The following is a 24806-nucleotide window of genomic DNA, read 5'->3' as shown; positions in this document are numbered from 1 at the left end:
CACAACATTAGGACGTTGAACAATAACAGAAGATTTGCTAAATACGTGTACAATTTAAAAGGTAGATAAAAAGGTCGAGAATTTATTGCGTTTTGCATGTTTCTTCTTGTTTAGGTGACAGTGGCCACCATTCTTCTTTTTTATCTTCAGCTGAAAAGAGAAATAACACGGTTAGTTACTGTATGCTACACGTGGACCATGACAACAGTCAGGGGAAAGTCTAAAAAAGGCAGACATTAGACCTTCTTCCTAACCCGGGAGATTGTCAAACACCAGTGCTGACTATTAGTGACTGAGACGGTAATGGTTGCACATGCAAGTGAATTCCTCAAGCCCAGACAGTGGGGATAGCATGTCACTAATTACCCTGCTCTGCATATTCATCTCCATAATCCACATCAGCTTTGACAGGAATGCATGCAATCTCTGGTAAAACATGAGCCTACTTTCAGTATGTTCAAGAGAAACTTCCCTGCTCTGTAAACCTCAGAATGAGTCCCGTTCGTTACCTGGAATGGTCTCCAGGCGGGAGTTATCGAAGAACTGGTTGGGATGGCTGAAACTGATCTCAGAACCCGGTCGAGCATCAAAAAACTTGCTTTTGGGAGAGTCGAGGATGGAGGGTTTAGTAGAATCCTGGCCTCTCTTAGGCGACCCGAGGAACAGGCCCTCGGACATGGCAGGCAGACGTGTCTTGGTGGGAGTGCTTGGAGACTTGTCTAACACCTCTCTCCTCCTCCCCTTCAGTTTAAGGGCTCTATCCTTCCATTTAGACATTTCAGTGTGTTGACTGGACACCAAGCTGTCAAACAACAGAGACACGTTTGCTTTTTGTTGCAGATTTCCTATATGACATCCCTAATTGGACCACGACAATCACCATTCCATATCCCTACCTCTCCAGGTCCTTGATCCTCTGCTGTAGCTGAGCCACTTCCTCCTCCAGCTTGCTCTTCTCCTGGGAAACGCTGCTTTGGAGAGTGCGCCCTCTGGTGGTGGTCAGTCGAGCGTGAAGTTCCTTTCCCTCCATGACGACTGCAATGGAAAGATAAGCGGTTATGGGTTAGGAGAAGCCAGAGAGAGAGAGACCAAGAGAGAGAGAGAGACCAAGAGAGAGAGAGAGACCAGGAGAGAGAGACCAAGAGAGAGCGAGACCAAGAGAGAGCGAGACCAGGAGAGAGAGAGAGACCAGGAGAGAGAGAGAGACCAGGAGAGAGAGAGAGACCAGGAGAGAGAGAGACACCAGGAGAGAGAGAGACACCAGGAGAGAGAGAGACCAGGAGAGAGCGAGACAGGGAGCTGAGGAGGGAGAGATTGCGGCCACACGGAGGAGGTCATGGTCTCGGGCCGTGTCAGGGCTTTACTAACATGACTGCTCGTCTTCCTGCTGGGTCTTCCTCAGCGTCTCTCTCAGTTTCCTCAGGGCCTCCTCCTTATGGTTCAGCATCGTGGTCATCCTCAGCATCCTGCCACAATGACACTCCCTTAGCAACACTTATCCAAAGGAGATCCAGAATCAATCCGTTTTTTTTAAACCAGGTACGGTACAACAACAGTGGCATTTCAAGTATAATAGAGTACGGTGCAACATAGATAGGAATGGTCTCACAGCAACCAGCTTCCAGTCCCTAAACACGATGTAACGTAAACGTGTCGTCGCGCGGTTCACGATGCAAAGCGGTTCTCTCTTACTCGTCTTGGTGTTTGGTGGACGACGCCGTCATCTCAACCTCCATCTTCACCACTCTGGCCTTCATCTCCATGACACTGGGAGGCAGCATTCCCTCAGCCTGGACCAGGACGAACATCAGGTAAACATAAGCCAGAGAGGTCATGCATTACAAGGGAATTTAATTATACAAATAAATCAATAATAATGAAAGCTGCAGGCAGCCTGGAACAAGGTCCAGGGCCGTGTTTAGGACTTTGGAATCCAGTACATTACTGAACGAGTAGTCTGTTCTCCATCTCTGGCGCTCACCTCGGTCTTCCTCAGTCTGTCTCTGAGGGTGTGGTTGGCGGCCTCCTTCTCCTGGACCTGGGCGCAGGCGTCCTGCAGCTGAGCCTGGAGCCTCTGGGATGCCCGTTGGTGTGCGGAGACCCTGTCCTCGTCCTTCCTCTGAGCGTCCCCCAGCTGAACCACCCTGTGCTGCATCACCTGCTGACACAAGGAAGGCCGTGGCTCAGTGGTAGAGCGTTTAACTGCAGATCGAGAGGTCCCGGGTTCAAATCCCGCCCCTGCAGGTTGCTTTTGGATACCAAAAACAAATCTACTGTGAAGTACGCCATCCAACAAATCAAAGCAACAACAAACAAACAAAAAAATCTGACGTTGAAATGAATACATTATTCAAATGAAAAGGACCTGGATTTCTGTCTCGGCTTGCTCCAGCTGCTGGGCCAGTCGCTGGTTGGTGTTGAGGAGCTCTACTTCAGTCTGGACGGGGGCCTTGTCCAGCCCCTGCAGCAGAGTGAAGGTCTTGCTCCTCTCCTCTCTCATTTGAACAGCAGCTCTCTCTTCAGCCTGCTTCAGCTCCACCCGCAGATCCTGGTGCTCATCTTGCAGTCCCTGAAAATGGAGAACAGTTTCAAACCACAGGTCTAAATAAGCAGTTGGATAGATATACCATTAATTGTGGTGCTGATACTGTTGCACTGACCCCCATCATCGCAACAAGGAGATATTTAAGTTGCAATCATGTTATTGTTGCACTGTGTCAGGTAAAGAAATTGAGCATTTCTTCGCACAAATCACTGAAAAACGACCCTTCTGATCCTTGCTCATCTGCTGGACTTGCTATATGCACAGTTCATACACATGTGACTTTGTATAAAATGTTTATGTAAATTGGCTTGAAGATAATCCAATGAGATGTCTAAATTTAGGAGGGCCAAATGATGGGGCATGTACCTGGAGGGCCGTCCTCCTGTGCTGGGCAGCAGAGGAGCGGAGAGGCAGCTCTCTCTGCAGGTATCTCTCCACAGCAGCTGGGTCCGCTGGCTGGATCTCACACACGGCTCTCAGGGCCTGGGTGGCCAGCTGCCATGTTCTGAGCTGCTCCGTCATGGCGCCCGTGAAAGCAGCAACGTTCTTTTCAAGCTTCTCCAAAACTCTGGTCATTTTCTAAGATACAGAATAAACAAATAACGTCATGTATACAGGGCTCGCAACTAACCTTTCTCCTCACTGTCCCAGTGCCGTCCCAAAGTGCAAAATGAACCGTCCCAAACTGAACTTGGTCTGTCCCAAAATGTAAATTCTTGGGTTTTTGCATTTTTCATGGGTCTAGGTTATTTGCAACACTATTTAAAGTAATCCATACAGTCGTGGGGCTGAATTTATGTCTGAATTTAAATGTGAATTCATACACAATAGAATACTAAATATTATTGCTTGTTTCATGGTGGGGCGAACACAATTCTTGGTGTGGCTGTAGTAAAAAAAGTTTCTAAAGGTTTGAAAAATATTTTTGAAAAAAGATCCAAAAGAAATGAATTGGCTTTTGTCCACCCCCACCTGAAGGTAATCTCCTCTGTTGTGGTTCAGCTTGGAAAGTCTCTGTTCCCAGCCCTGCTGGAGGTCTCCACCCCTCACAGAGTAGCAGGCAGCCTGGGCTCTGCACAGCAGAACATCCTGGAGTCTCCTCTCCTCAAACACAGCCAGGTCCTGCTTCACCAGGGCCTCGAAGCCACATCGGTAATCCTCAGCAATGCCTCTCAACACACTCTGCCATGGTTAATCACATGACACAAATATCAGGAAAAACCATCCCCACTAAGGAGGGCTAGAAAAGCACCGATGTCTGTAGGCCACCCTCACCTTTGTTTCAAACAGTCCGAGCTTGACCTCCGCTGTGCATCTGTACATGCTGCCGTAGCGCTTTTTCGTGGGTTTGGGAACATAGGGGAGCACCAGTAAGGATAGTTTGTTTTCTACCACGGTGGCGTCCTCCAGGGGTGCGAGTTCCGCCTGTGATAGCACATCCAGCACCCGCTGGAACCTCGCAAAGCAGTCCTAGGAAAGGCAAGCCACCATATGGTTACAGTTAAGTGACGGCGTCTCTACTCATTTCAAACAGGCTTGATATGACTATTTCATGTCAAATAATTAGTATTACTTATACATGGTTGATAGGGATCGACACAGGGTGGAAATTGATTAATGTCGAACTAAAGCGTTACAACCATATGCTCCTAAGGAACAAGACTTAACAATTCTGATGCCTGTCCTTGGACTACCGACAGACAAACGCAGAGCTTCAGGGGAGAGCTCACCTGCAGCTGCTGACTGGAGTCTTCAAGTCCCAGGCTCAGTCTCTCTCCCGGGGCCCTGGCAACGCTGGTGCTGTGCTCCAGGCTTTTCATCTGCTCCGTCAGGACTTGGATGGTCTGCTTGGCCTCGCTAAGCAGCTGCGAGGGGGGGGGGACACATGTTCATTAGGGAAAACCGCTACAGGAGACAGTCTGGAGTGGAAGGGCTGTGTGTGGTGTTTATATTGCGTTTGTGTGCTGGAAGACGGACCTGATGTGAGCTCTCCGCCTCCGATTCCAAATGGAGTTCGGCCTCCTTGAGGGCTTGTATGTTCTCCTCTAGTTTCCTCAACTATGGGAGATATACATAATAATTGTTTATCATAAGAAATTATACAGATCGACTTGATGTAACAGTTAGCCGAGGCCAAATCCTCCCCTTCAAAGCCCACCCCGGGTGGCCTACAGGCCCTGAAACTGAGCCTGACCTGTAGCTTAAACTGGGCCTCCTTATGTTCCATCTCAACCTGCTCCTCTTCTCTGACATGCTGCTGTTCTCTGAGGGAAGACTGGACCTGCAGAACCTGAGAGAGCACCTTTACGTCAGCTCAAACGCTTCAGTTAAAAGGGAGTGAGAAATCTCTCTCCGCGAGAGAGACCAGCCATTTTCCTGGAGCAGCGCAGTCTCTCACCATGTGCACGTTATCCTGCAGGTCTCTCTGGAGCTCGGCCTTCTCCTCTCTCAGACTCCCCTGCTCCAACTCCAGCTGCTCTATCTGAACAGAGGAAACACACACACAAGTTAAAACGTGATGAATCTAAACAGCAGGATTTGAATGTGTGCTAAGAGTCATTAAAAATAAATGTTTATTTAAGCAGACAATTTTTTTTCATCCAAAAGTGCCATATGGTGGTGGGGGTGGGGGTGTGTGAGGGTCAATCCTGTGATCTATTGATCAGCTGTCAAATACTCTTCCACTGACCTGCTGTTTCATTTGGACCTCTCGTTCTTCTCCTTCATTATGGAGATCTTGCTGCTCTCTCAAGTCCTCCTGGGCCTTGACCATCTGATAAAGACACCATGAACGTCATAGAAATATAAATCATGTGAATAAAGCTCCTAATTAAAAGCCTCGGCGATGGCTTTCTAATGAAGTACGGAAGCCCCTCTTACTCTTTCCTCTGCCTCCTCAAGGTCTCTCTTGAGCTGGTTCCTCTCCTCCCTCACTCCCTCCAGTATCTCCTGCAGCTGGTCTCTCTCCTCGGTGATGGAAGTCACTTTGAAGAGCAGCTCCTCCAGCTCGGCCTGGAGGCGGTCTCTCTCTACTCGGAAACCATCGAGCTCCTCGCTCAGCTCCTTCGTCTTCATTACAGAGAGAGAGAGAAAGGGTTCGAATTTGTACCTAAACATGTGTGGTCCGAATGATGCCGGCTGAACAGTCCCAGTTGTTTACCTGTTGTCGTAGCAGAGTCTCCTTCTCCTCGAGATCAGAGCCGCACTGCCTGTGTTCCTCTTGAAGACAGGACAAGAGTCCCTGATTCTCCCTGGCCTGGAATGACAACGTGGCAGACAAACTTTGAGGACACTAATAATCTTCAAGAGCCCCACAGTGCCATGTACCGTCGACACGGCAAAACTACAACTGGGTTGGAAGACTACACGGCCCAGGTAAACAATCACCATCTGCATATTCTCCTCCAGGTCAGTCTTCAGCTGGCTCTTCTCTGCCTGCACTGTGGCTAGCTCCTCTTCCAGATCCTTGATCTGTAGAACGTTCATTGGTAAATTAAGACTTCTTGATGTGTCAAGTGTGTTTACAACGTCGCAAAACTGTGTCAGAGACGTACCTGCTGCTGGAGCTGAACCTCTCGTTGCTCTCGTGCAGTCTGGAGTTCAGAGTTCAGATGCTGCTGCTGTTTCAGCTCTGCGTGGACCTGCACAACCTGTTCCAAAGACGGCATCTTTAGTTTTTCTATCTAGAGGATCACACAAATACTAAGTCAGAAAAGGTACACTTTGGTCAATAGCCCAGTTCACTCACAGACTCTATATTCTGCTCTAGTTCCTTCTCGAGTTGGTTTCTCTCCTCCTTCACTCCCTCCAGTATCTCCTGCAGCTGGTCTCTCTCCTCGGTGAGAGAAGTCACTTTAGAGAGCAGTTCCTCCAGCTCCTCTGAGTGATTCTGAGCACCGTCTGTCTTCTCAGACTGGAGACGGTCTCTCTCCTCGGTGAGAGAAGTCACTTTAGAGAGCAGTTCCTCCAGCTCCTCTGAGTGATTCTGAGCACCGTCTGTCTTCTCAGACTGGAGACGGTCTCTCTCCTCGGTGAGAGAAGTCACTTTAGAGAGCAGTTCCTCCAGCTCCTCTGAGTGATTCTGAGCACCGTCTGTCTTCTCAGACTGGAGACGGTCTCTCTCCTCTCGAACACTCTCCAGCTCCTCGCTAACAGCCTTCATCTGCAGAGAACACAAAACGATCGTTGGAACCAAATACGGGACCTAATGCCAATCAACCCTTTTGTACGACCATAAATCCTTCAAGTGATTATAACTGAAATGTTAAGACCCAGTAAGAGCCGGTATAAGTCACCTGCTCTTGCAGTAAAGAGCTGTTATCTGAAGTCTGGTTCTGCTGGTCAGAGGACAGCTGCTGTTTGACATTGTCCTCGCCATGACGGTTCAATGAGCTAGTCACCACACACTGCAAGGACAGGACGCAAGTGAAATAACGTGGCATCGGGTCTTCATTAGCATTCATGAAATGAAACTTCAGTAACTTCACAAAACGCCCTTACCATCTCCATCTCCTCTACGTCTCTCTTGAGTTGGTTCCTCTCCTCCCTCACTCCCTCCAGTATCTCCTGCAGCTGGTCTCTCTCCTCGGTGAGAGAAGGCACTTTAGAGAGCAGTTCCTCCAGCTCCTCTGAGTGATTCTGTGGAGTGTCTGTCTTCTCAGACAGGAGACGGTCTCTCTCCTCGGTGAGAGAAGTCACTTTAGAGAGCAGTTCCTCCAGCTCCTCTGGGTGATTCTGAGGAGTGCCTGTCTTCTCAGACAGGAGACGGTCTCTCTCCTCGGTGAGAGAAGTCACTTTAGAGAGCAGTTCCTCCAGCTCCTCTGGGTGATTCTGAGGAGTGCCTGTCTTCTCAGACAGGAGACGGTCTCTCTCCTCTCGAACACTCTCCAGCTCCTCACCCAACTGTCTTATCTGGGGTACAGACAAGATGATATCAGAATGTGTCTGGTAAAATACTATTAGAATACAAATGATCTGGTGTACTTCCTAAATGCGCTGTTTGTATGTCGCTTTGGATGAAAGTGTCTGCTAAATGAATGAAATATAGAGCAGAACACTGTCACGATGGGTGAACAGCAGTGATGGATCATACGCGAGTGTGCAGCTCCTCCAGCAGGCTGTCTTCACTGCCCAGGTTGCTCTGGAGAGGACTCTGGGCCGTCTCCAACTGTTTAATCCTCTTCTGTTGTTCGCGATTCCTCTCGAGGGCTGCCCTTAGTTCTTCTTGATTTTCAATCATCTGCCAAAACACAGTTTTTGAAATATTAGAAGAAAAAAAAGTTACATTAAGTTCTTAAATAAGTGCATACTTTGACAGTTGCATCCCAAGTTTATTCACCCCCCCCCACCGCCACTAGCTCTCACCATCTCCACATTTTCTTGTATGTCCATCTTAAATTGGTTACTTTCCTCCCTCACTCCCTCCAGTATCTCCTGCAGCTGGTCTCTCTCCTCGGTGAGAGAAGTCACTTTAGAGAGCAGTTCCTCCAGCTCCTCTGAGTGATTCTGAGCACCGTCTGTCTTCTCAGACAGGAGACGGTCTCTCTCCTCGGTGAGAGAAGTCACTTTAGAGAGCAGTTCCTCCAGCTCCTCTGAGTGATTCTGAGCACCGTCTGTCTTCTCAGACTGGAGACGGTCTCTCTCCTCGGTGAGAGAAGTCACTTTAGAGAGCAGTTCCTCCAGCTCCTCTGAGTGATTCTGTGGAGTGTCTGTCTTCTCAGACAGGAGACGGTCTCTCTCCTCGGTGAGAGAAGTCACTTTAGAGAGCAGTTCCTCCAGCTCCTCTGAGTGATTCTGTGGAGTGTCTGTCTTCTCAGACAGGAGACGGTCTCTCTCCTCGGTGAGAGAAGTCACTTTAGAGAGCAGTTCCTCCAGCTCCTCTGAGCGATTCTGAGGAATGTCTGTCTTCTCAGACAGGAGACGGTCTCTCTCCTCGGTGAGAGAAGTCACTTTAGAGAGCAGTTCCTCCAGCTCCTCTGAGTGATTCTGTGGAGTGTCTGTCTTCTCAGACAGGAGACGGTCTCTCTCCTCGGTGAGAGAAGTCACTTTAGAGAGCAGTTCCTCCAGCTCCTCTGAGTGATTCTGAGGAGTGTCTGTCTTCTCAGACAGGAGACGGTCTCTCTCCTCTCGAACACTCTCCAGCTCCTCACCCAACTGCTTGATCTGTTGTAGAAACACAGCAGAGTTAGACACGTTCCTCTATGGAGACGTTTGAGAGTAGAGACATGGAAGGAACTGTACCTGTTCTTCCAATATCTTTCCAGAATGTTCCTCTCTACCGCTGACAGATTCTCCATCAGCAATCTTCTCCTCCAAGACTTTCACAAGCTCTTGAACTTCCCCGAGTTTCTCTTCAACGGATGCTTGTTGCCTCTGACTCTCTTCAAGCTGAGTTAAATACACATAAATAACAAACTCACATGACGTGCTAAAAATAGGGTTAGGAAAGCATTTTCATTTTTACCAGACGCAGTCGATGTCACCCTCTTCCACTACAGTCAACCCCTAACTTACTCTCAAGTTGGATTCCTCCACGGTCAAAAGCTGGCTGTTGTGCGCCAAAGAGCACTCCAGTTCCTCGCGAAGATTCTCCAGCTGTGTGTTGGCCTCAGAGAGCTGCAGGTCGAGGCTGTTCTCCCTCAGCGCCGCGCTGCTAAGGTCAGCCTGGAGACTCTCCAGCTGCTCCTGACCAGCCTGGAGGCTCTCCCGGAGCCGCAGAATCTCCTCGTCACGGCCGGCGCTGGCAGACACCAAACCATCTCTCTCTGCCTGGACCCCGCAGAGCTTCTCAGTCAGGTCCCATACCTGGGGGAGCGGAAAGAACAAGCGAAAAGACAGGTTCACAGATCGTAAGAACAAACAACAACAAAAAACGGTGGACGTTATTACCCAGTCGTCTGTTCACCTGTTTCGTCAAACCGTCCACCTTATCCGGAAGGTCCTGGAGCCCAGCGAGATGGTCCAACTTAGCTTGCAGGGTTCCCTCTTCCTCACGACAGGCCTGAAGCTCCTTCTTGAGTTCAGAAACCGTTCTTTCAAGTTCAACACTATCTATGAGATCTGAGAGGAATAGAAGAAACGTGGTCAAAAAGGCCCATTAAGAACGGAATAACCAGAGTAAAACAAACTAAACACCGTGGGCCGGTACAGGAGAACGAGACATGCCGTACTTCTGGGGACTTTTCCGTCCAGCAGAGTGGTGAGCTTGGTGTTCTCGTCGAATACGCCCTGCAGCTCCCGTTGGAGGTCCGACTGCATTTTTTTGAAGCGAGACTTCTCCGACTCCAGCTGATGGCGAAGTCTGTTCACCTCCGCTCTCATCTTCTCATCATCGGCAGTCAGGGTCACCTAAGAGATGGCGGCAGAGCGGTTCAAACGTGGCAAACGGTCACAAACGGCGTGGTTTGGGTTTCGTTTTGCATTTGACTCCAATCTGTTGACAGCGAGGCGCGAGACGCTTACATCCCTCTCCTTGAGTGAGATGTTCTCACTGCGTAAAAAGGCCCATTCCTTCTTGGTGTCGAGACTCAGGCCCTCGGCGTCGTCCAGAGAGCGCCGCAGCTGCTTCACCTGCTGGACCAGGTCCTTGTCGCTCTGGAGAAAGAAATCTGATGGTTATGAGACAAGACAGGGCCTTGGTTGGGGGGGCACGTGCCAGTGAGTTTGAAGGACTTTATCATACCAGAATTTGCAGCTCCTCGGCCCAGTCGGACTTCTCCTTGAGCTCTTCTGACATGGTTTCCAAACTGGCCTGAAGGGATCCCAGGAGAATTACAAAATGGCAGTTAGGAAAGGTAGCATGCACCAACGGACAAACCACATGCAGTTTACTTTAAAAAATCCCCCTCCAACTTCCTCAACATTAGTAGTCTCACTTTGAGCTCTTGACATTTGAGTTCAGAGGTCTCCATGGTCTTCTTAAGAGTGGAGATTTCATTCTGCAGTTCTCTCTGGTGGATTACAAAACACACACAGGCGTCAGCAAAATATGTGTAGGGCATTTTCTGTGACGACAATATTGACTCCTAAGGTCACCTCGTATTCTTTTTTGCACTCCTCTTCCAGAGATTTAAATTCATCCATTTCCTTCCTGGCCTTCAGCTCCTGTTGGAGGGCAGAATTGTCTTTCTCCAAGCGCTTTGTCTGCTCTATGAAGATGCCAAGCTCTTGCTTGAGATAATCACACTCAGAAGAGGTAATTGCCTGTCAGCCAAACACAAGGAGAGTTAAAAGAATTCAGACTGTAGAAATGTTCACAAGTAAAAGTGTATAAAAAGAGGTAGAGTCGCTGCGTACCTTTTCAGCCATTAGAGTCTCACACAATTGTAAGGAATCCCCAAATTCTCGCTTCATCTGTAATAAATTGAGGTAGCTGGAAATTTAATTTTACATTCAATTCAACGTAGGATTTTTTTTTACATTGTTGTTACAGAACTGCAGAAACAAACCTGCGTCTCATCTTCGTTGGCCATTTGGGAATTTTCCTCCAGACGTTTCTCCAGATCTACCACTTTTATGTCCATAACCTGCAACTTTTCCATGGCCTCCTGTTTCTGATTGATCTCAGTTTCAAGTTTTTGCTCAAGATCAACCATTTTCAAGTCCATATCCTGGAACTTTTCCATGGCGTCCTGTTTCTGCTTGATCTCAGTTTCAAGTTTTTGCTCTAGATCAACCATTTTCATGTCCATATCCTGGAACTTTTCCATGGCGTCCTGTTTCTGCTGAATCTCAGTTTCAAGCAGTTGCTCCAGACAAGAGACCTTGTCAGACAACTCGCTGACTCTTTGAGGAGATCCACTGGTGAGGTAAAAAAGAGCATTGAACTTCGAGTTTAAATGACGATGCAGTGGAAACCGTGCTGGCGACAGGACACACGTGCACACTCACTTTTCTAAATGGCTGCGCATTGTCACGCAGCTTTGATCCATCTCCATATCAAAAGTCGACTCATCAGGAACATACCAACGCGAATCAATGTCCTCTCCGTCTGGGAGCACACACACACAGACACAACACACAAGCTTGAACACGATGAAATCAGATCAAGGCACAACACCGAATAACACGACAACACCGGGAACGCAGTCCTCGACTGCACATTTGCTGCTCACCTTCATTCTGCTCTGTCAACATGCTGGCTTTTCGCTTTTTGAAGAAAGGCTCTACATAACTGCCAATATTTCCAACTTTAAAGTCAAGTGGGTTTGGAGCCCTCAGTAGCTTTCCACCCCAGGTCTCTCTCCGTTTTGGAACCTGGGCAAAGACAGAACCCAGGTATAAACCCAGGTACATTTAGTCATTTAGCAGACACTCTTATCCAGAGCGACTTACATTTACATTTACATTTAGTCATTTAGCAGACGCTCTTATCCAGAGCGACTTACAGTAAGTACAGGGACATTCCCCCGAGGCAAGTAGGGTGAAGTGCCTTGCCCAAGGACAATGTCATTTGACACGGTCGGGAATCGAACTAGCAACCTTCAGATTACTAGCCCGATTCCCTAACCGCTCAGCCACCTGACTCCACTGTATAACCCAGGTATAAACCATAGAACATGACATGGAAGAGAGCGATGGCAGTGCAGCTACATGCGTCATCGTTACTGAAGGCAATTTAGAGGCAAGCTACCTTTTTGACTGGAACAAAGTTCGAGCTGGTTACAAGAAGTTGGGTCAGATTTTTTATCCTGTCCTGTTGTTCTCTTTGCAGCTGATCCTTCTCTTGCAGAAGCTGGGACAGCGACTCCGTCGTTTGAGTGCCCGAAGAAACCTGAGAAAGTCATTGCAATTAGTTGACTATATTTATATAGTCTTCACACATCCTCAGAAATAACATAAAGGTTGGTAATATGTCCATGCTCGTGTGACCTAGTTTCTCATGAGGTAGACTCACCTCATTAAGGCGTCGTTTGAGATCCACAATTTCATTCCTGTATCTTTTCAAAAGAGCGCCCTCGTCAGAGACTTCTGTGACGTGCGGGTCGTTCTTCATCTTCTTCGCTGCGCTGGCAAACTGGATCATAGGGGTGAGGGGCAAAAACTTGATTCATTCTAAAAAGTTTGAAACATGTCCGCCAACGATTTCTCCAGGGAGTCTACGTATTTTACCAACCTGAAGGGTGCTGACAGTTTCTTCGATGGTTGCTGGGGTGATGGTGCAGATGATGACCGTTTTCGCATTTCCACCCAAGGAGTTTTGCAGTATTCGCGTCAGCTTGCTGTCCCTGTAGTTGGTGAAACCCCTGTTTGAGAGCGACAGAAGGTTCATGTTACAATGCAAGAGCAACCACCAAGATACGACACATCTGCCTGAAAAGGGCTTTTTCCAACCTCTGGCTTTCATCAGACAGCTTTTTGATGACTTGACCAAGGGTGAACAGACTGCGGTTGATATTACATCCCTCCTTGAAGCGTGTGCCTGAAGCAGAATTCAAAAGCAGAACGCCCAGGTTCAGAAAGAACAGATTTTGCAAGCATAATAACAAAACTATTACCACTTAAACCTCTATTACCTTCAGCTCCAGTCTGGCTGGCCCGCTCAGTTCCCGCCAAGTCAACCAGATTCTACATGAAAGAGGGAGGGGGACAAGACAAATAAATAATTGGTGATTTGCACAATTCAGTGCTCACGAAACATACCGATTTGCAACTTGACAACTCACCAGATGGGATACAATAATAGCTCCATCTGCATTTTCACCAGACGAGTTGTCACTACTCTCACGGCTTTCGATGATCTGAACAAAACACATCCATTATTGCCAACAAACGTGCATCAGACATTAAACTCGACTAGCTGTGCCGCGGTTTGACTCACCATGCGAAAAATGGTGTGTGATCGACTGCTCCGTTGGTTCATCTTAGTCTTTCCGTAGTGACGGTTCTCTGACAGGGTGGACAATGTAGAGAGAAATGTAACAGGTGAAGCACACTTAAAGAACAGCCATTTGAGCTATTCACAAAATGTGAATATCTTACTTTCTCCTTTTCGAATCCACGCAAGAGCTTGGTTAGGGGATGTCACCAGTTCCTCTGTTAGGTCTGCCACATAAACAGTTTTCTGCAAAGACAAGGAATTTGAAGCCAACCAGCATCACCCCTGTATTGTAACAGCACATTACCCCCTCCATCACCACACAGGATTTTAACACAGGCTTACATTGTTCCCTTCACGGATTTCTAACGGCTTCCTTTTCCAACTGTCACATAGCAGATCTGTGACAGTTTCATTGTAGATTTCCATGTAGGACACTCTCAATAAGAACTCCTTCTTTGGCCACTAAAAGCAGAAAAGAAAATCCCAGTCAATCTTTTATCGTTTTCACATCTATTTCAATATAAAGAGTAAAATCATCACTTACATTTTTGATAGTCTGGAATACATCCTCCATGGCTAAGGGTATTACTCCTGGAATAAGATCGCTCCCCATCATAGTGAAAGTCTTTCCGGAGGAAGTTTGTCCATAAGCAAATATTGTTCCTGAGGATTAAACATTTATTCAACTTAATACATTTAGCTATATATTTTAAACAAAAACAAAAACATGTTATTCTATCATTTATGCATGTCACCACCAATCGTTACCATTGTATCCTTCGACAGCGGAGACCACAAGAGGTTTTGCGAGTTCTTGATAGAGCTGATCGGTTGTTTCATCCGAATTGAAAACTCGGTCTGTCACAGAAGGAAATATGATTGTAGCAACAGTCTCGTTTCAGTAACTTATACCAGTTTAATTGCTGTAGTGTAAGCTACCGGTCAGCTCAAAGAAAGAAAGAAAAACAACAATCGCATCTTTCTTTATAAACTTTCTTTATTAACATTTATAATTAGACGTCAGGCTGTATGCTAAATCGATCAATTTGATATATAAATTCATTGTGTCATCTCTAAAGTTATGAAGAACGGCGAAAAAGAAACTTAGCACTACAATACCAAAATTGAAGCTTTTAGAAAGATTTCCATCATCCAGTTGTTGAATTGAATGCTTATCAGCTTTCCAAAATACTTGTCCATGCTCTGTTGAGTCCGTTGACTCCTCTTCTCTGCAATAAAGGAAAAACGTTAGCCCGCTTGCTGAAATCAACACATACACTAAATCAAAGATTAGAAATATAACTCGCTATTATTGTTAGCCAGCTTGCCTAGCTGCCTCTCTTGGTTTGTTTGCGAGAGGAGCAAGGCTAACGACGCGTAAAATAGCTAGAGCTAGCAACTGTATTACTCAACAGTCAGTAGCTCTAGCACTTAGTCTAAGTCCTGTCTGCCATCTGCTAAGGACTAACGATGTTTGTTTATTTTAGTTGAGTCATTTTACCTTTCTATGAGAGGTCGAACACGTACACACACTTTTACAGCTGATTCTTCTGTCATTGTAATAGGTTTTCCTTTTGTCGCCACTACTTATTTTCTTCCCCCACACATAACGACAGTCTGTACTCTTACTGCCCAGACAAGTGTAATGCCTATTTTAAATTGTGCGCTAAAAACCTCTGGTCACTTGTGATTGGAAGATTGCTTCTTCTTCTTTTAGTTTTTATGACGCAGTACCGCCGCCTAACTGTTCGGGAGTGTGAACTGGTGGCTTAGTCTAATACATATTCAATATATCATAAAATAAACAAAGCAAAATATCCATACCCGTCCCCCTCACCAGTTTCCAGATGAAATGTGCAAATAGCCCCACAACTCTCCCTATCATCATCATCCCCTAATGTCCAGACTGATTATTAATTAAAAAGAAGAATTATATTGGTTTAAAAATCTCAAACAGCAGGTGGCAGTACAGATATTCATAAACGTTGGTAGCAATCTGCCAGAACCACAACAGAAGAAGTCTTTTTTATTATTTTTTATCATCTAGTACGTCATCATCACGCGTCTGGAATATGTTCAGAGACTCATGTGTGTGGATAGAAACTGAGGCACATTAGATTGATGAAGTATAGTTCGCTAGGCTTCAACCCCAGTATCTAACTTTGGATATTGCTGCCTCATGAAACAGCTTCAAAGAAGCTCCCGAAGTGTCTTGTTAGTTAAGTAACGTGTATGACAGTTTCAGTTAGGAAGATAGAAAACAGGTAGGCGCACTTGGGACAACTTGACATGGCCCTGTTTCTTATCAACAGGTAATTGAGCAAACCTCTTTCTTCAGCGGTGTAATCAGTCACCATATAATTCACCTACTTTTTGAGTGATGACAAAATTTATAAGAACTTAAAACTAATATTACATGCTGATCACATTCTAGGTACCTTGGAGAAGATGATGATGAGGAGACCAACAAAGAATCTAGATCTCAGGACTTGCTGGCTAAACTGCAGAAGAAGGCCAAAGAGAAACAGAAATTGGCTTGTCATAACGCACACGTTCAGGCAGAAATTGACAGTAAAAGTAAGGTGGACCACCCAAAGGAGACAAAACGCGCTAAGAAAAGGGAAGGTGAGGGGAACCAGGTTCTCCCACATGCTCCTGACGCTGTAGAACATGGAGGTTCCCCTGACGATAATAAACCACGTAAGAAAAAAAAGAAGGGCTCTGAAAAGACAAAGCTGAAATCAGACGGAAAGTCAGGTGTGTTTTAATTGTTTTGCTCTTACACATCCTCAGATTATACAAAAGATAATTGCCATAGATTTGACAGATATTTCATTAATATATCGTCATTGTTTTCTTCTTCTTTCTGTGTACACATTACTTCTTGGGTTTCAGAAGAGGTAAAGATGGCGAAACCTGATCATGAGCTTGTTGCTGTAGAAGAGCCAGAGGATGAAGATGGAGGGGAGCAGAGCATAGTGACAAAAACGCAGACTGATCCATCGGAACAGAACACCGAAAACGGCGTTGCTCCTACTGGGTTCACAATCCTTGGAGGACACGAGCAAAAAAGGATCCAGAAGGTACAGTGTTTTTTTGCGCACACCATTGTATATAAAACAGAGAATAAAATACAGTTTGCTTTTCACACGGAATAAACTCTCAATTCTTCAATCGTCATAGGTTCACAGAATACTACCACAGTGGCTTTCCAAGCCAGATGCGATTCAGAGAGACATTAAAAGCAACCTGGTTCCCATTTCTGATGTCCCGCGGATGAGCCCTAAGATTATGAAGAAACTGGAGAGTAATGGAATCCAAAATCTATTCCCAGGTTAGTGGACATAAACCATGACGTGGGCTGTTGGGTGTTGTTTTGTTATTTTAGCTTTGGTTAAACAAAGCTGTTCTGATGTTATTGGGTTTCCCGTCACTTACCCAAGCTGTTGTCTCGAAACAGTTCAAGCGGAAGTGATCCCTGCCATTTTGGAAAGTGTGTGCCATGGCTTCCTGATAGGAAGAGGGGGTTACAGGCCCAGGGACATCTGTGTGTCTGCACCGACAGGGAGCGGCAAGACTCTGACATTTGTTCTCCCTGTGATTCAGGTTAGAACAAAATATGTTTGTCACTTGCGTGGTACACATTCATTCAGGGTAAATTAACGGCCTTCGTTTTCCTAATCTCGTTTTAGGCATTAATGCAACGCGTTGTGTGTGAAGTCAGGGCTTTGGTCGTGCTGCCCACCAAAGAGCTTGCACAGCAGGTAACTCAGGACAAAACAGTATTTTTACGATTAAACATATGATCAATAAGGGCTGCCTCACACCTATTTAAAAAAACTAAAACATTCCAATGTCACCGTTCAAACAGGTTTGTAAAGTCTTCACTTCGTATGCTGAGGGCACCACTTTGAAAGTGGTTATACTTGCAGGTCAGAAGTCTTTCGGTGCAGAGCAGGCTTCCCTTTCTGAAAACAGGTAAAGATCAAGTTCTTAGTGTTCTTCTTCTAGTGTTCTATGTAAAATGATTCCAACGGGGCGTTGTATTGTTTTGGGGGTTCATTACAGAGGCGGCTACAGCTGCTGTTTAGCAGACATTGTCGTTGCCACCCCAGGAAGACTGGTTGACCACATCAACCTGAACGCTGGCTTCAGTCTTGAGCATCTCCGCTTCCTGGTGAGGACATCACTTCCACCCTTTGTTATACACTGTAGGGCAGGGAGTTGTGAATCTAAATTAATTCATGGTCTGATTGCAGGTCATTGATGAGGCAGACCGTATGATTGACAGCATGCACCAGTCCTGGCTGAGTCAGGTGACCAAGGCTGTCTACAAATGTAGGAGTGGTCCTGACGCCATCTTCAGGAGGACTGAGCCCACACACATCACAGCAGCGAGGTAAACCTCCTCTCACCCTGATACAGAAATCAAAATAAGGGCTTTCTCCATGGAAGGATCACAGTGAGGTGTGCCTTGTTCTGAGTAAGGGGTTGACATTTCATGGTTCACGCGTGTGTTGTAGTTTGTCACCACCCCAGATGCCTCTGCAGAAGCTCCTGTTCTCAGCCACCCTCACCCAGAACCCAGAGAAGCTCCAGCAGCTGGGCCTGTACCAGCCCAGGCTCTTCAGCTCCATCCCCAGCCAGCTGGCGTCAGAGAACCCATCCAGCGACACTGACGTCTCCCAGCCTAATGAAACGTTCAACTTCCCAGAGGGGCTGACGGTAAGAGCTTTCTTTTTCCATGGAACAGTGGAAGAAGTGGAAATATGAAGATGAACAATGTTTATTACAATGCAAGAAATGTATGTACAATAAGGTAAGACTTGATCTACAAATTAGGATTAACTAATGCCAATAATTAATCCTTCAATTTCTCCCACGTTCCCCCTATATTACAAGTAAAAATTATGTGAAATATAGTACGTTTTTGTTTTGTCTGTAGGAATACTACGTGCCATGCACACTCAATAAGAAGCCCCTCCTCCTCCTCCACTTCCTATTACGTTTGAAGTTTAGTCCTATTCTGTGCTTCACCAATTCCAGAGACGCGGCTCACAGGTTAGTAAACCTGGGGAGAAGTACAGTATATCTCTGGGGTAGAGCATTTCCCTCCAGATTCAGAGGTTGCCGGTTAAAATCCCATCATATATGCCACTGTTGATGGGGAAAAGTGTGTGCTACAGGAATAGATTATTATATTACTACTATTATTATTGTTTCTGTCATTATCGGGTATGAGTATGTGTGTAGTTATTTGTCAGTCAGTGATGATATTGATGTGGTGTCTTGTGTGTTGGTAGGCTGTATGTGCTAGTGAAGCTGTTTGGTGGAGTGCAGGTGGCTGAATTCTCCTCACGGCTCTCACCCAATGAGAGAAAGAAAACCCTGAAGGACTTTGACCAGGGGAAAATCCAACTGTAAGTGTGAAATCCACCATTTTCTTTACCTCAAAACAACATTAACGTTCACTAATTTGGCACAATATAATATGTTGACAGTTGTTTTGTTTTTTTTCTATTGAAGTTTGATCAGCACGGATGCTGCTGCAAGAGGCATTGACGTTGATGGAGTGAAATGTGTCTTGAATTATGATGCACCACAGTTCATCAGGGCATATATCCACAGGTATCTCTTTCGGTATTTCCTACTACCAATTTTAACCCTCGGTACCATCCCAGTTACTGGTAAAACCCATAATCTGACATGTCTTTTTGACACAGGATTGGAAGGACTGCAAGAGCAGGAAAAGCTGGGCTGGCGTTTACATTTCTGTTAGGAGTGCAGGTGAGACTATACATGCTATAAAATGTGTAAGATTGTCAACAAGCCAATCCAGCGAACCAGCATTACTATACTGTACAGGCAGCATAATAGTCAGTAGAGAGGTTTGGTTGAATCTAGCTATTAGTCCTTTGATGTTGTAATCTGGCAGTTATTATAAACTGTGTATGCGATGTGACTTTCATAGGAGAAGAACTTCCTGAAAATGGTGTCTGATGCTGGCAGCCCAGGGATCCAAAAACAGATCATCATGCCTAACAACCTGAAGAACATGGAGTGTCGTTACCAAGAGATCCTGCAGGAGCTGGGGAAGACCATTAAGGTACTAAACACACGCGTTTGTTACAGTAACTGCAGGGTATGGTTAAATAAAACACAGACTTGTTTGTTTGGTATCATCGGTTTTGCATGTTAAGAGATGGGATCTTCTAAACACGCGCATTTTTCCTCCACAGAGTGAAAACGCGAAGAAGCGGGTCTGACATGGAGATGACAAAGGAGTCTGCGATTGTTTTTTCATCACTATTATTTTTTTCAAATAAAATATTTACTATGTCTTCACGTGCATTAATAAACGGTTTCTTTTATCCTGAGGAGGTAACAGTGAGTTAGAGTAGTGTTACTCAACCTGGTATCCAGAACGTTATATTTGATGAAAAAATAGAAATGTTTGGTGATGTCATGTTTTGTCGAGCGTATATGCTGACCCGTTCAAGTGTTTATTTATTAACAACGTCACCCTTTCTTCTACTACACTATCCACACAACATCAATGAGCGAAAATAAACTTTAATAGGGCTCGTCACAATTTCGTGAGTACCAAACATGAAATACCTTTGTGTAGAGAAACGGGAAACGCCGGCTTATCAATCAAGCTCACTTGAATATCTGCGTTTCGGATTGGTGGTTTGAAAGCGCCCGCGTTGCATTAACCAATAGACCAAGTTAGTACTGTCTATCTGGCAGCAACAAAGAATATCAAATAAGTTTCTATGCACGGGAGCAGACAACTAGCTCGTTAGCTACATATTTGACTGTGTTTATTTGTTGGTATCAAAACAAGAGCTCTCATTTGCAATAAGTTTGATTATACCATCGGCAATGGATACACGGTTGGTTATTCACCTTGCAGCGTAGTTAAATGAACGCTGGATGGCTAGCTAGCACAACAAGGCAGGTAGATTGAGCTATTGTTAGATAGCTTACAAGCTATATAGCTATCTTATTTTTAAATTTATACAGTATGCTACACACACTGCTGAGTTGCAGATGTGAAGTGTTTGAATGCATTTCATGCTGATCTCTGACGTCAATTCGGTGTTCCCGACAGCTGGAGTTGAACGCCATTGTGGGTGCTGATAGAAATGGTACAGTGTCTTTCAAATTACCTTTGTGATGCATCTAGATAACTAACATTAATAAGATCTAAACGTTATATTTTGAGAGTGATCAGTAATGCATTGGAGGCGCTATAGCTATCTTAAAAACCTGGTTTATTAGTCGCAATTACGAACGTTAGCTAGCTAGCAAGCCAACTATCTGTTGGTGTGAGTTATCAGTCTGCTACAGTATAGTGCTTTTCACAGCACTGTACCACAACACCCCACGTTTGCAGGCCGTTTTCCTATCAACTAGGACTGTCGTCTTTATTCTAGATCCGGATTGCAGCTCTTAATGCAGCAGCGGCTGCTGCTGATGAAACCGAAGACCATCTGAGAAGCAACAAGAGTCGAACTAAGGAAGCCCAGGTGTGCAAATCCACACGACACGAGAGAGAACTTTCACGACACGAGAGAACTTTCTAAGCTGTGATTGATATAGTTAGCTTGTCATAGTAGCTATAACCCTATTCAACACCCTACTTACCAAGACTCTTTACCTCTACAGGAAGCCGAGGCGTTTGCCCTATACCATAAAGCTTTAGATCTTCAGAAGCATGACAAGTTTGAGGAGTCTACTAAGGCCTACCATGAGCTCCTCAAAACCCCACTCCTCAAAGAGGTAAAATGTTCAGATACATCATTTAGTTTCTAATTGTCATTTCCCATGGACATGAATACTACAGTGCCCCATGAACTCTGCTTACTGCAACATCCTCTCACCTATCAGGCCATGCCGTCGGATAACCAGAAGATCGGTCTCAAACACCCAGGCCTCATGCTTAAGTACTCCACCTTCAAAAACCTGGCGAGTCTGGCTGTGCTGAGGGACGACCTGCAGACCGCCATGGAGTTCTACCTGGAGGTGAGATCACGCACGCGAGTCATACATCACGTCATGCGGCGCTCAAATGAAATCTAAACGTTTTCAAATCTTAGACAGACCTAAAATGGCATATAAGACATTCATAACATGGCCCCTTCGTCTTACGTGACGTCTGTCAGGCTGTGATGCTGGATTCCACGGATGTGAACATGTGGTACAAGATCGGCCAGGTGGCCGTGCGGCTTGTGCGTATTCCTCTGGCCCGGCATGCGTTTGAGGAGGGCCTGCACTGTAACCCAGACCACTGGCCCTGTCTGGACAACCTCATCACCGTCCTCTACACGCTCAGTGACTACAGCTGTGAGTCACATCCTTGGTGACATTTTCCATGCCCTTATGAGTGCCCATAAAGTTCACTACATCTGTGTTGATGGGTGGAACAGTCGCTCGTCTTGAAATCGTTTTTGTTTTGTTGGTGAAATTTGTGTGTGGTTGTTCCTGTGTTCAGGCTGTTTGTACTTCATCGGCAAAGCCTTGGAAAAGGATCATTGTTACAGCAAAGGCTTGGTGTTGAAGGAGAAGATCTTCGAGGAGCAACCTTGTCTGAGGAAGGATACCATGCACATATTCATGAAGTGGTGAGTCTGTACAGGGAGTCAGATGGCTGAGTGGTTAGGGAATCGGGCTGTTAATCAGAAGGTTGGCGGTTCGATTCCCGGCCGTGAAAAAATGACATTGTGTCCTTGGGCAAGGCACTTCACCTTACTTGCCTCATGGGGAATGTCCCTGTACTTACTGTAAGTCGCTCTGGATAAGAGCGTCTGCTAAATGTAATGTAAATGTATTGTACTTCCACCAACCTTTGTCCTTTCAAGCCTCGCTTTGGGAAACGGTGACGTACACGAAAGCTAACACGCTCTGTGCCATTCGCAGCAACATGTCCGTCCACTATGTGAAGGTGGATGAAGAGGAGAGCCAGGCTATCATCCAGGAGACCATGGACCTGCGACTCCACAGACAGGCTTTCTCAGTCCAGGAGCCCAAGCCAGACCTGGTGCTGGTCCAGCCAATCCGCCGCTTCACGTGAGAATCCTGATCCTCTCCATGTCGATCCGTGGACTCCTCAGTCCCTCGTTGAGCCTGTTTTACGTGTAGGATTGCTTACACGGATGCTGAATGTGTTTTCAGTTGGAAGAACATAGGCGAGAGCTTCCTGGCTATGTACAGACACCAGACCACGTGCGAGGCTCCTCGTCCCAGTCTGGGCCGCAGGATCGACCTGTCTGAGTACCAAGACCCCAACTGCCTCCAGGGCATCCCCCAGCCCGCCAGTCCGGCCAGCGTGAGCCAGACCGTGCCCAGCAGCAGCCCCTGCTCCTCCCTGCCTCCCCTCCCTGCTCCAGAGCCAGCCACCCTGTCCCAGCCCAGCACCCTGGTCCACATCGCCACCACCCAGGCCACGGTGGAGGTCACCACGACCGCCCCACCCGAAGGTCTGTTCGAAAACTCTGGGTTGAGACATACGAATGTGTTTGATTTCAGAGTACGTTTTAGTTTTTACATTTATGTTTTTGTCCTTGAGGTCCTTGATGGTTTAGGTTGGTTGAGGGGCAGTTCTATGGGCGTATGTGAAGCCCTATGTGACATGCTTGCGTGTAAAAAGGGCTATACAAATACATTTTGATTTGATTAGATTAGATTTATTTATTTGAACCTGCTCTGTCACAGCGATGGACACGTCCCTCACGGAGAAGGTGAAGAAAGCCACTAAGAGGAAGAGGGTCGTTGAGGACAGCGGGGACACGGCCAAGCGGCGGTCTGCTCGGGTCCGAAACACCAAGTGCAAGAAAGAGGAGAAGATTGACTTCCAAGAGCTGCTTTTCAAATTCCTGCCTTCCAGGTGTTCATGAAACCACAGCGGAGGCGCGCAATTTTGAATGAGTCTTTTCGATTGGTATGGGATCGGAACTAATCGTGCTTGTTCATCTCAGACTCAAGAAGTTCGACCCGGAGGATGATGATGAGAGCCTGAGTAACCTGGAGGCCCGGTGTGACGTCAAGCAGGACTCCCAGTTCCTCAACGGCAGCTGTACACCTCTGGAATCCATAGAATACATGGAATCAGGTGAGCTTCCACAACACCTAGCATATATATATACATATTATTATCACCCTATATGCTAGCAGTACCCCTGCTTTGACGCTAATTATTGGTGGGAATGTTTCAATGGTCTCTTGACATTAGTAGGGACATGTCCCTATTGTCCACCCCTAAACCTAGGCCTTTATCCCAGCTAATATTCTGAACACCATCTTCCAAACGTGACCGGGTTTCTTCTTCTGCGCAGAACAACAGGATGTCCACAGCTTCCTGCTCAACAACATGACCAACGGGGGGATACTGGACCTGATGGTGCGCTACCTGAAGGCCGTGTGTCAGAGGTTCTTGGAGGAGTGGCCTCGAGGGCTGGTTGCCGTGGTGCTGGAGGTCTATCAGACCTGGAGGAAGCACAGCAGCGGTGTGCCCAACCCCTTGCTGCGAGACTGCAGCAACCAGCACATCCGGGTAGGAAGCAGGAATACTCCAGCGTTCCAGTGTCGTCCTCATTCTGTCACCCCTGGTTATGTAGTCCTTGTGTCCTTCCTACAATGGCTACAGATCAGCTTTCTTTGAAAGTGCGACCCCATTTTTTCCACAATCGACCTCTTCCCTTTTCTAAACGAGGATGTGTTTGGTGTTTGATGCCCAGGAGATGCTGGTGATGAGCTTGTCCTGCATGGAACTGCAGTTGGAGCAGTGGTCACACACCAAAGGCAAAAACGGTACACGGAAAAACAAAGCTCTGATTTTGTAAAAAAAAAAGAAAAAAAGTGGAACGTTCAGATCCGAGCTTCTGAAACGTTTTCATTTCACCCTCATCCCATCTCCGTGTGGTTTACCTCCCAGCGTCTCCCAGAAAGAGCGGCGGAGGCCAGAGCGGCGATGCAGGCGTCCCAGACTTCCCTGGGCAGCACTTCCAGGCTGACCTGTCCCAGCTGGCTCTAGGCTCCTCTCAGAGGGACCTGTTTGAGGACGGCTGGCTGCCAGTCGGAGTGCGCGTGTACTGGCTCCAGGCACACTTCCTCACCCTACAAGTAAGATGTTTATTTGCTGTTGTACTGATTCAGGATCAACACCAAAATGATGGATCGCCACTGAATTTCGTTCTGGTTTCCTTTTCTAGGGTGACATGGAGCTGGCGCTGGAGAACTACGACATGTGCGCCGGGCTGTTGCAGAGCCGGCCGAAGCCCACCGAGGGAAAGGAGTACACCATCTACCTGCCCAACCTGAAGGTGGACGCGTCCATCTCCCTGGAGGAGGTGGGGATCGGCATGACCGACATACAGGCCGCCGTTGGGGATGCAGGAGGTCGAAAAAAGTGCTCCCATGGAGTGGTTCTCATGTGAAACT

The 24806-nt window shown here is 46.6% G+C and overlaps 3 protein-coding genes across 3 annotated transcripts in view; 2 read left to right on the top strand and 1 right to left on the bottom strand.

Annotated features, from left to right (window-relative positions):
• Window positions 1–16: 16 nt before the first annotated feature.
• Window positions 17–14965, bottom strand: cenpe (centromere protein E). Its single transcript, XM_067227944.1, has 51 exons — window positions 14866–14965; window positions 14484–14593; window positions 14133–14222; window positions 13909–14027; window positions 13707–13826; window positions 13526–13607; window positions 13365–13432; window positions 13210–13284; window positions 13060–13111; window positions 12878–12965; window positions 12660–12789; window positions 12441–12560; window positions 12177–12317; window positions 11659–11800; window positions 11435–11534; window positions 10993–11344; window positions 10841–10897; window positions 10580–10747; window positions 10420–10494; window positions 10227–10295; window positions 10007–10138; window positions 9715–9892; window positions 9450–9604; window positions 9059–9349; window positions 8786–8932; window positions 8467–8707; window positions 7910–7989; window positions 7638–7784; window positions 7387–7456; window positions 7046–7290; window positions 6841–6951; window positions 6294–6707; window positions 6100–6195; window positions 5933–6016; window positions 5706–5801; window positions 5426–5614; window positions 5235–5318; window positions 4944–5027; window positions 4740–4835; window positions 4523–4603; window positions 4276–4410; window positions 3821–4015; window positions 3518–3727; window positions 2912–3124; window positions 2366–2569; window positions 1982–2158; window positions 1693–1802; window positions 1369–1466; window positions 897–1035; window positions 510–802; window positions 17–150 (listed from the first exon to the last, which is right to left on the bottom strand). Exons 1-51 carry the CDS (start codon window positions 14919–14921, stop codon window positions 83–85), a joined length of 7077 nt encoding a protein of 2358 aa, XP_067084045.1. The 5' UTR covers window positions 14922–14965; the 3' UTR covers window positions 17–82.
• A 520-nt stretch (window positions 14966–15485) lies between these two features.
• Window positions 15486–19738, top strand: ddx51 (DEAD (Asp-Glu-Ala-Asp) box polypeptide 51). Its single transcript, XM_067228068.1, has 16 exons — window positions 15486–15676; window positions 15799–16121; window positions 16260–16447; window positions 16548–16698; window positions 16825–16970; window positions 17057–17128; window positions 17236–17342; window positions 17433–17541; window positions 17624–17763; window positions 17888–18089; window positions 18310–18425; window positions 18668–18784; window positions 18891–18992; window positions 19088–19151; window positions 19336–19470; window positions 19604–19738. Exons 1-16 carry the CDS (start codon window positions 15654–15656, stop codon window positions 19628–19630), a joined length of 2022 nt encoding a protein of 673 aa, XP_067084169.1. The 5' UTR covers window positions 15486–15653; the 3' UTR covers window positions 19631–19738.
• Window positions 19739–20175: 437 nt separating this feature from the next.
• The window catches only part of cabin1 (calcineurin binding protein 1), a 34011-nt gene continuing 29380 nt past the window's right edge, over window positions 20176–24806 (top strand). Inside the window, exons 1-15 of the mRNA XM_067227854.1 lie at window positions 20176–20325; window positions 20479–20515; window positions 20804–20896; window positions 21036–21149; window positions 21258–21392; window positions 21533–21713; window positions 21862–21991; window positions 22287–22436; window positions 22542–22846; window positions 23082–23253; window positions 23345–23478; window positions 23702–23919; window positions 24104–24176; window positions 24301–24488; window positions 24578–24715. Coding sequence (XP_067083955.1) covers window positions 20513–20515; window positions 20804–20896; window positions 21036–21149; window positions 21258–21392; window positions 21533–21713; window positions 21862–21991; window positions 22287–22436; window positions 22542–22846; window positions 23082–23253; window positions 23345–23478; window positions 23702–23919; window positions 24104–24176; window positions 24301–24488; window positions 24578–24715 — 2034 coding nt within the window. The 5' untranslated portion in view covers window positions 20176–20325; window positions 20479–20512. The remainder of the gene's footprint in view (window positions 20326–20478; window positions 20516–20803; window positions 20897–21035; window positions 21150–21257; window positions 21393–21532; window positions 21714–21861; window positions 21992–22286; window positions 22437–22541; window positions 22847–23081; window positions 23254–23344; window positions 23479–23701; window positions 23920–24103; window positions 24177–24300; window positions 24489–24577; window positions 24716–24806) is intronic.

This window comes from Osmerus mordax, chromosome 24 (genome assembly GCF_038355195.1).
Source record: "Osmerus mordax isolate fOsmMor3 chromosome 24, fOsmMor3.pri, whole genome shotgun sequence".
In the NCBI taxonomy this organism is placed as follows: Eukaryota; Metazoa; Chordata; class Actinopteri; order Osmeriformes; family Osmeridae; genus Osmerus; species Osmerus mordax.
Note: the sequence above shows the minus strand (reverse complement) of the source record. Positions and strands in the feature narration are given on the sequence as shown.

Excerpts from the sequence above, each read along its gene's own strand:
- cenpe (XM_067227944.1), bottom strand. The coding sequence starts at position 14,921 with ATGACAGAAGAATCAGCTGTAAAAGTGTGTGTACGTGTTCGACCTCTC. Across the intron at positions 12,966-13,059 it reads CAGCCAGACTGGAGCTGAAG|GCACACGCTTCAAGGAGGGA; the intron begins GTAATAGAGGTT and ends ATTCTGCTTCAG. Across the intron at positions 6,952-7,045 it reads ACGTAGAGGAGATGGAGATG|TGTGTGGTGACTAGCTCATT; the intron begins GTAAGGGCGTTT and ends CTGTCCTTGCAG.
- ddx51 (XM_067228068.1), top strand. The coding sequence starts at position 15,654 with ATGGCCCTGTTTCTTATCAACAG. Across the intron at positions 16,971-17,056 it reads TTGTTCTCCCTGTGATTCAG|GCATTAATGCAACGCGTTGT; the intron begins GTTAGAACAAAA and ends ATCTCGTTTTAG. Across the intron at positions 17,343-17,432 it reads GCTTCCCTTTCTGAAAACAG|AGGCGGCTACAGCTGCTGTT; the intron begins GTAAAGATCAAG and ends GGTTCATTACAG.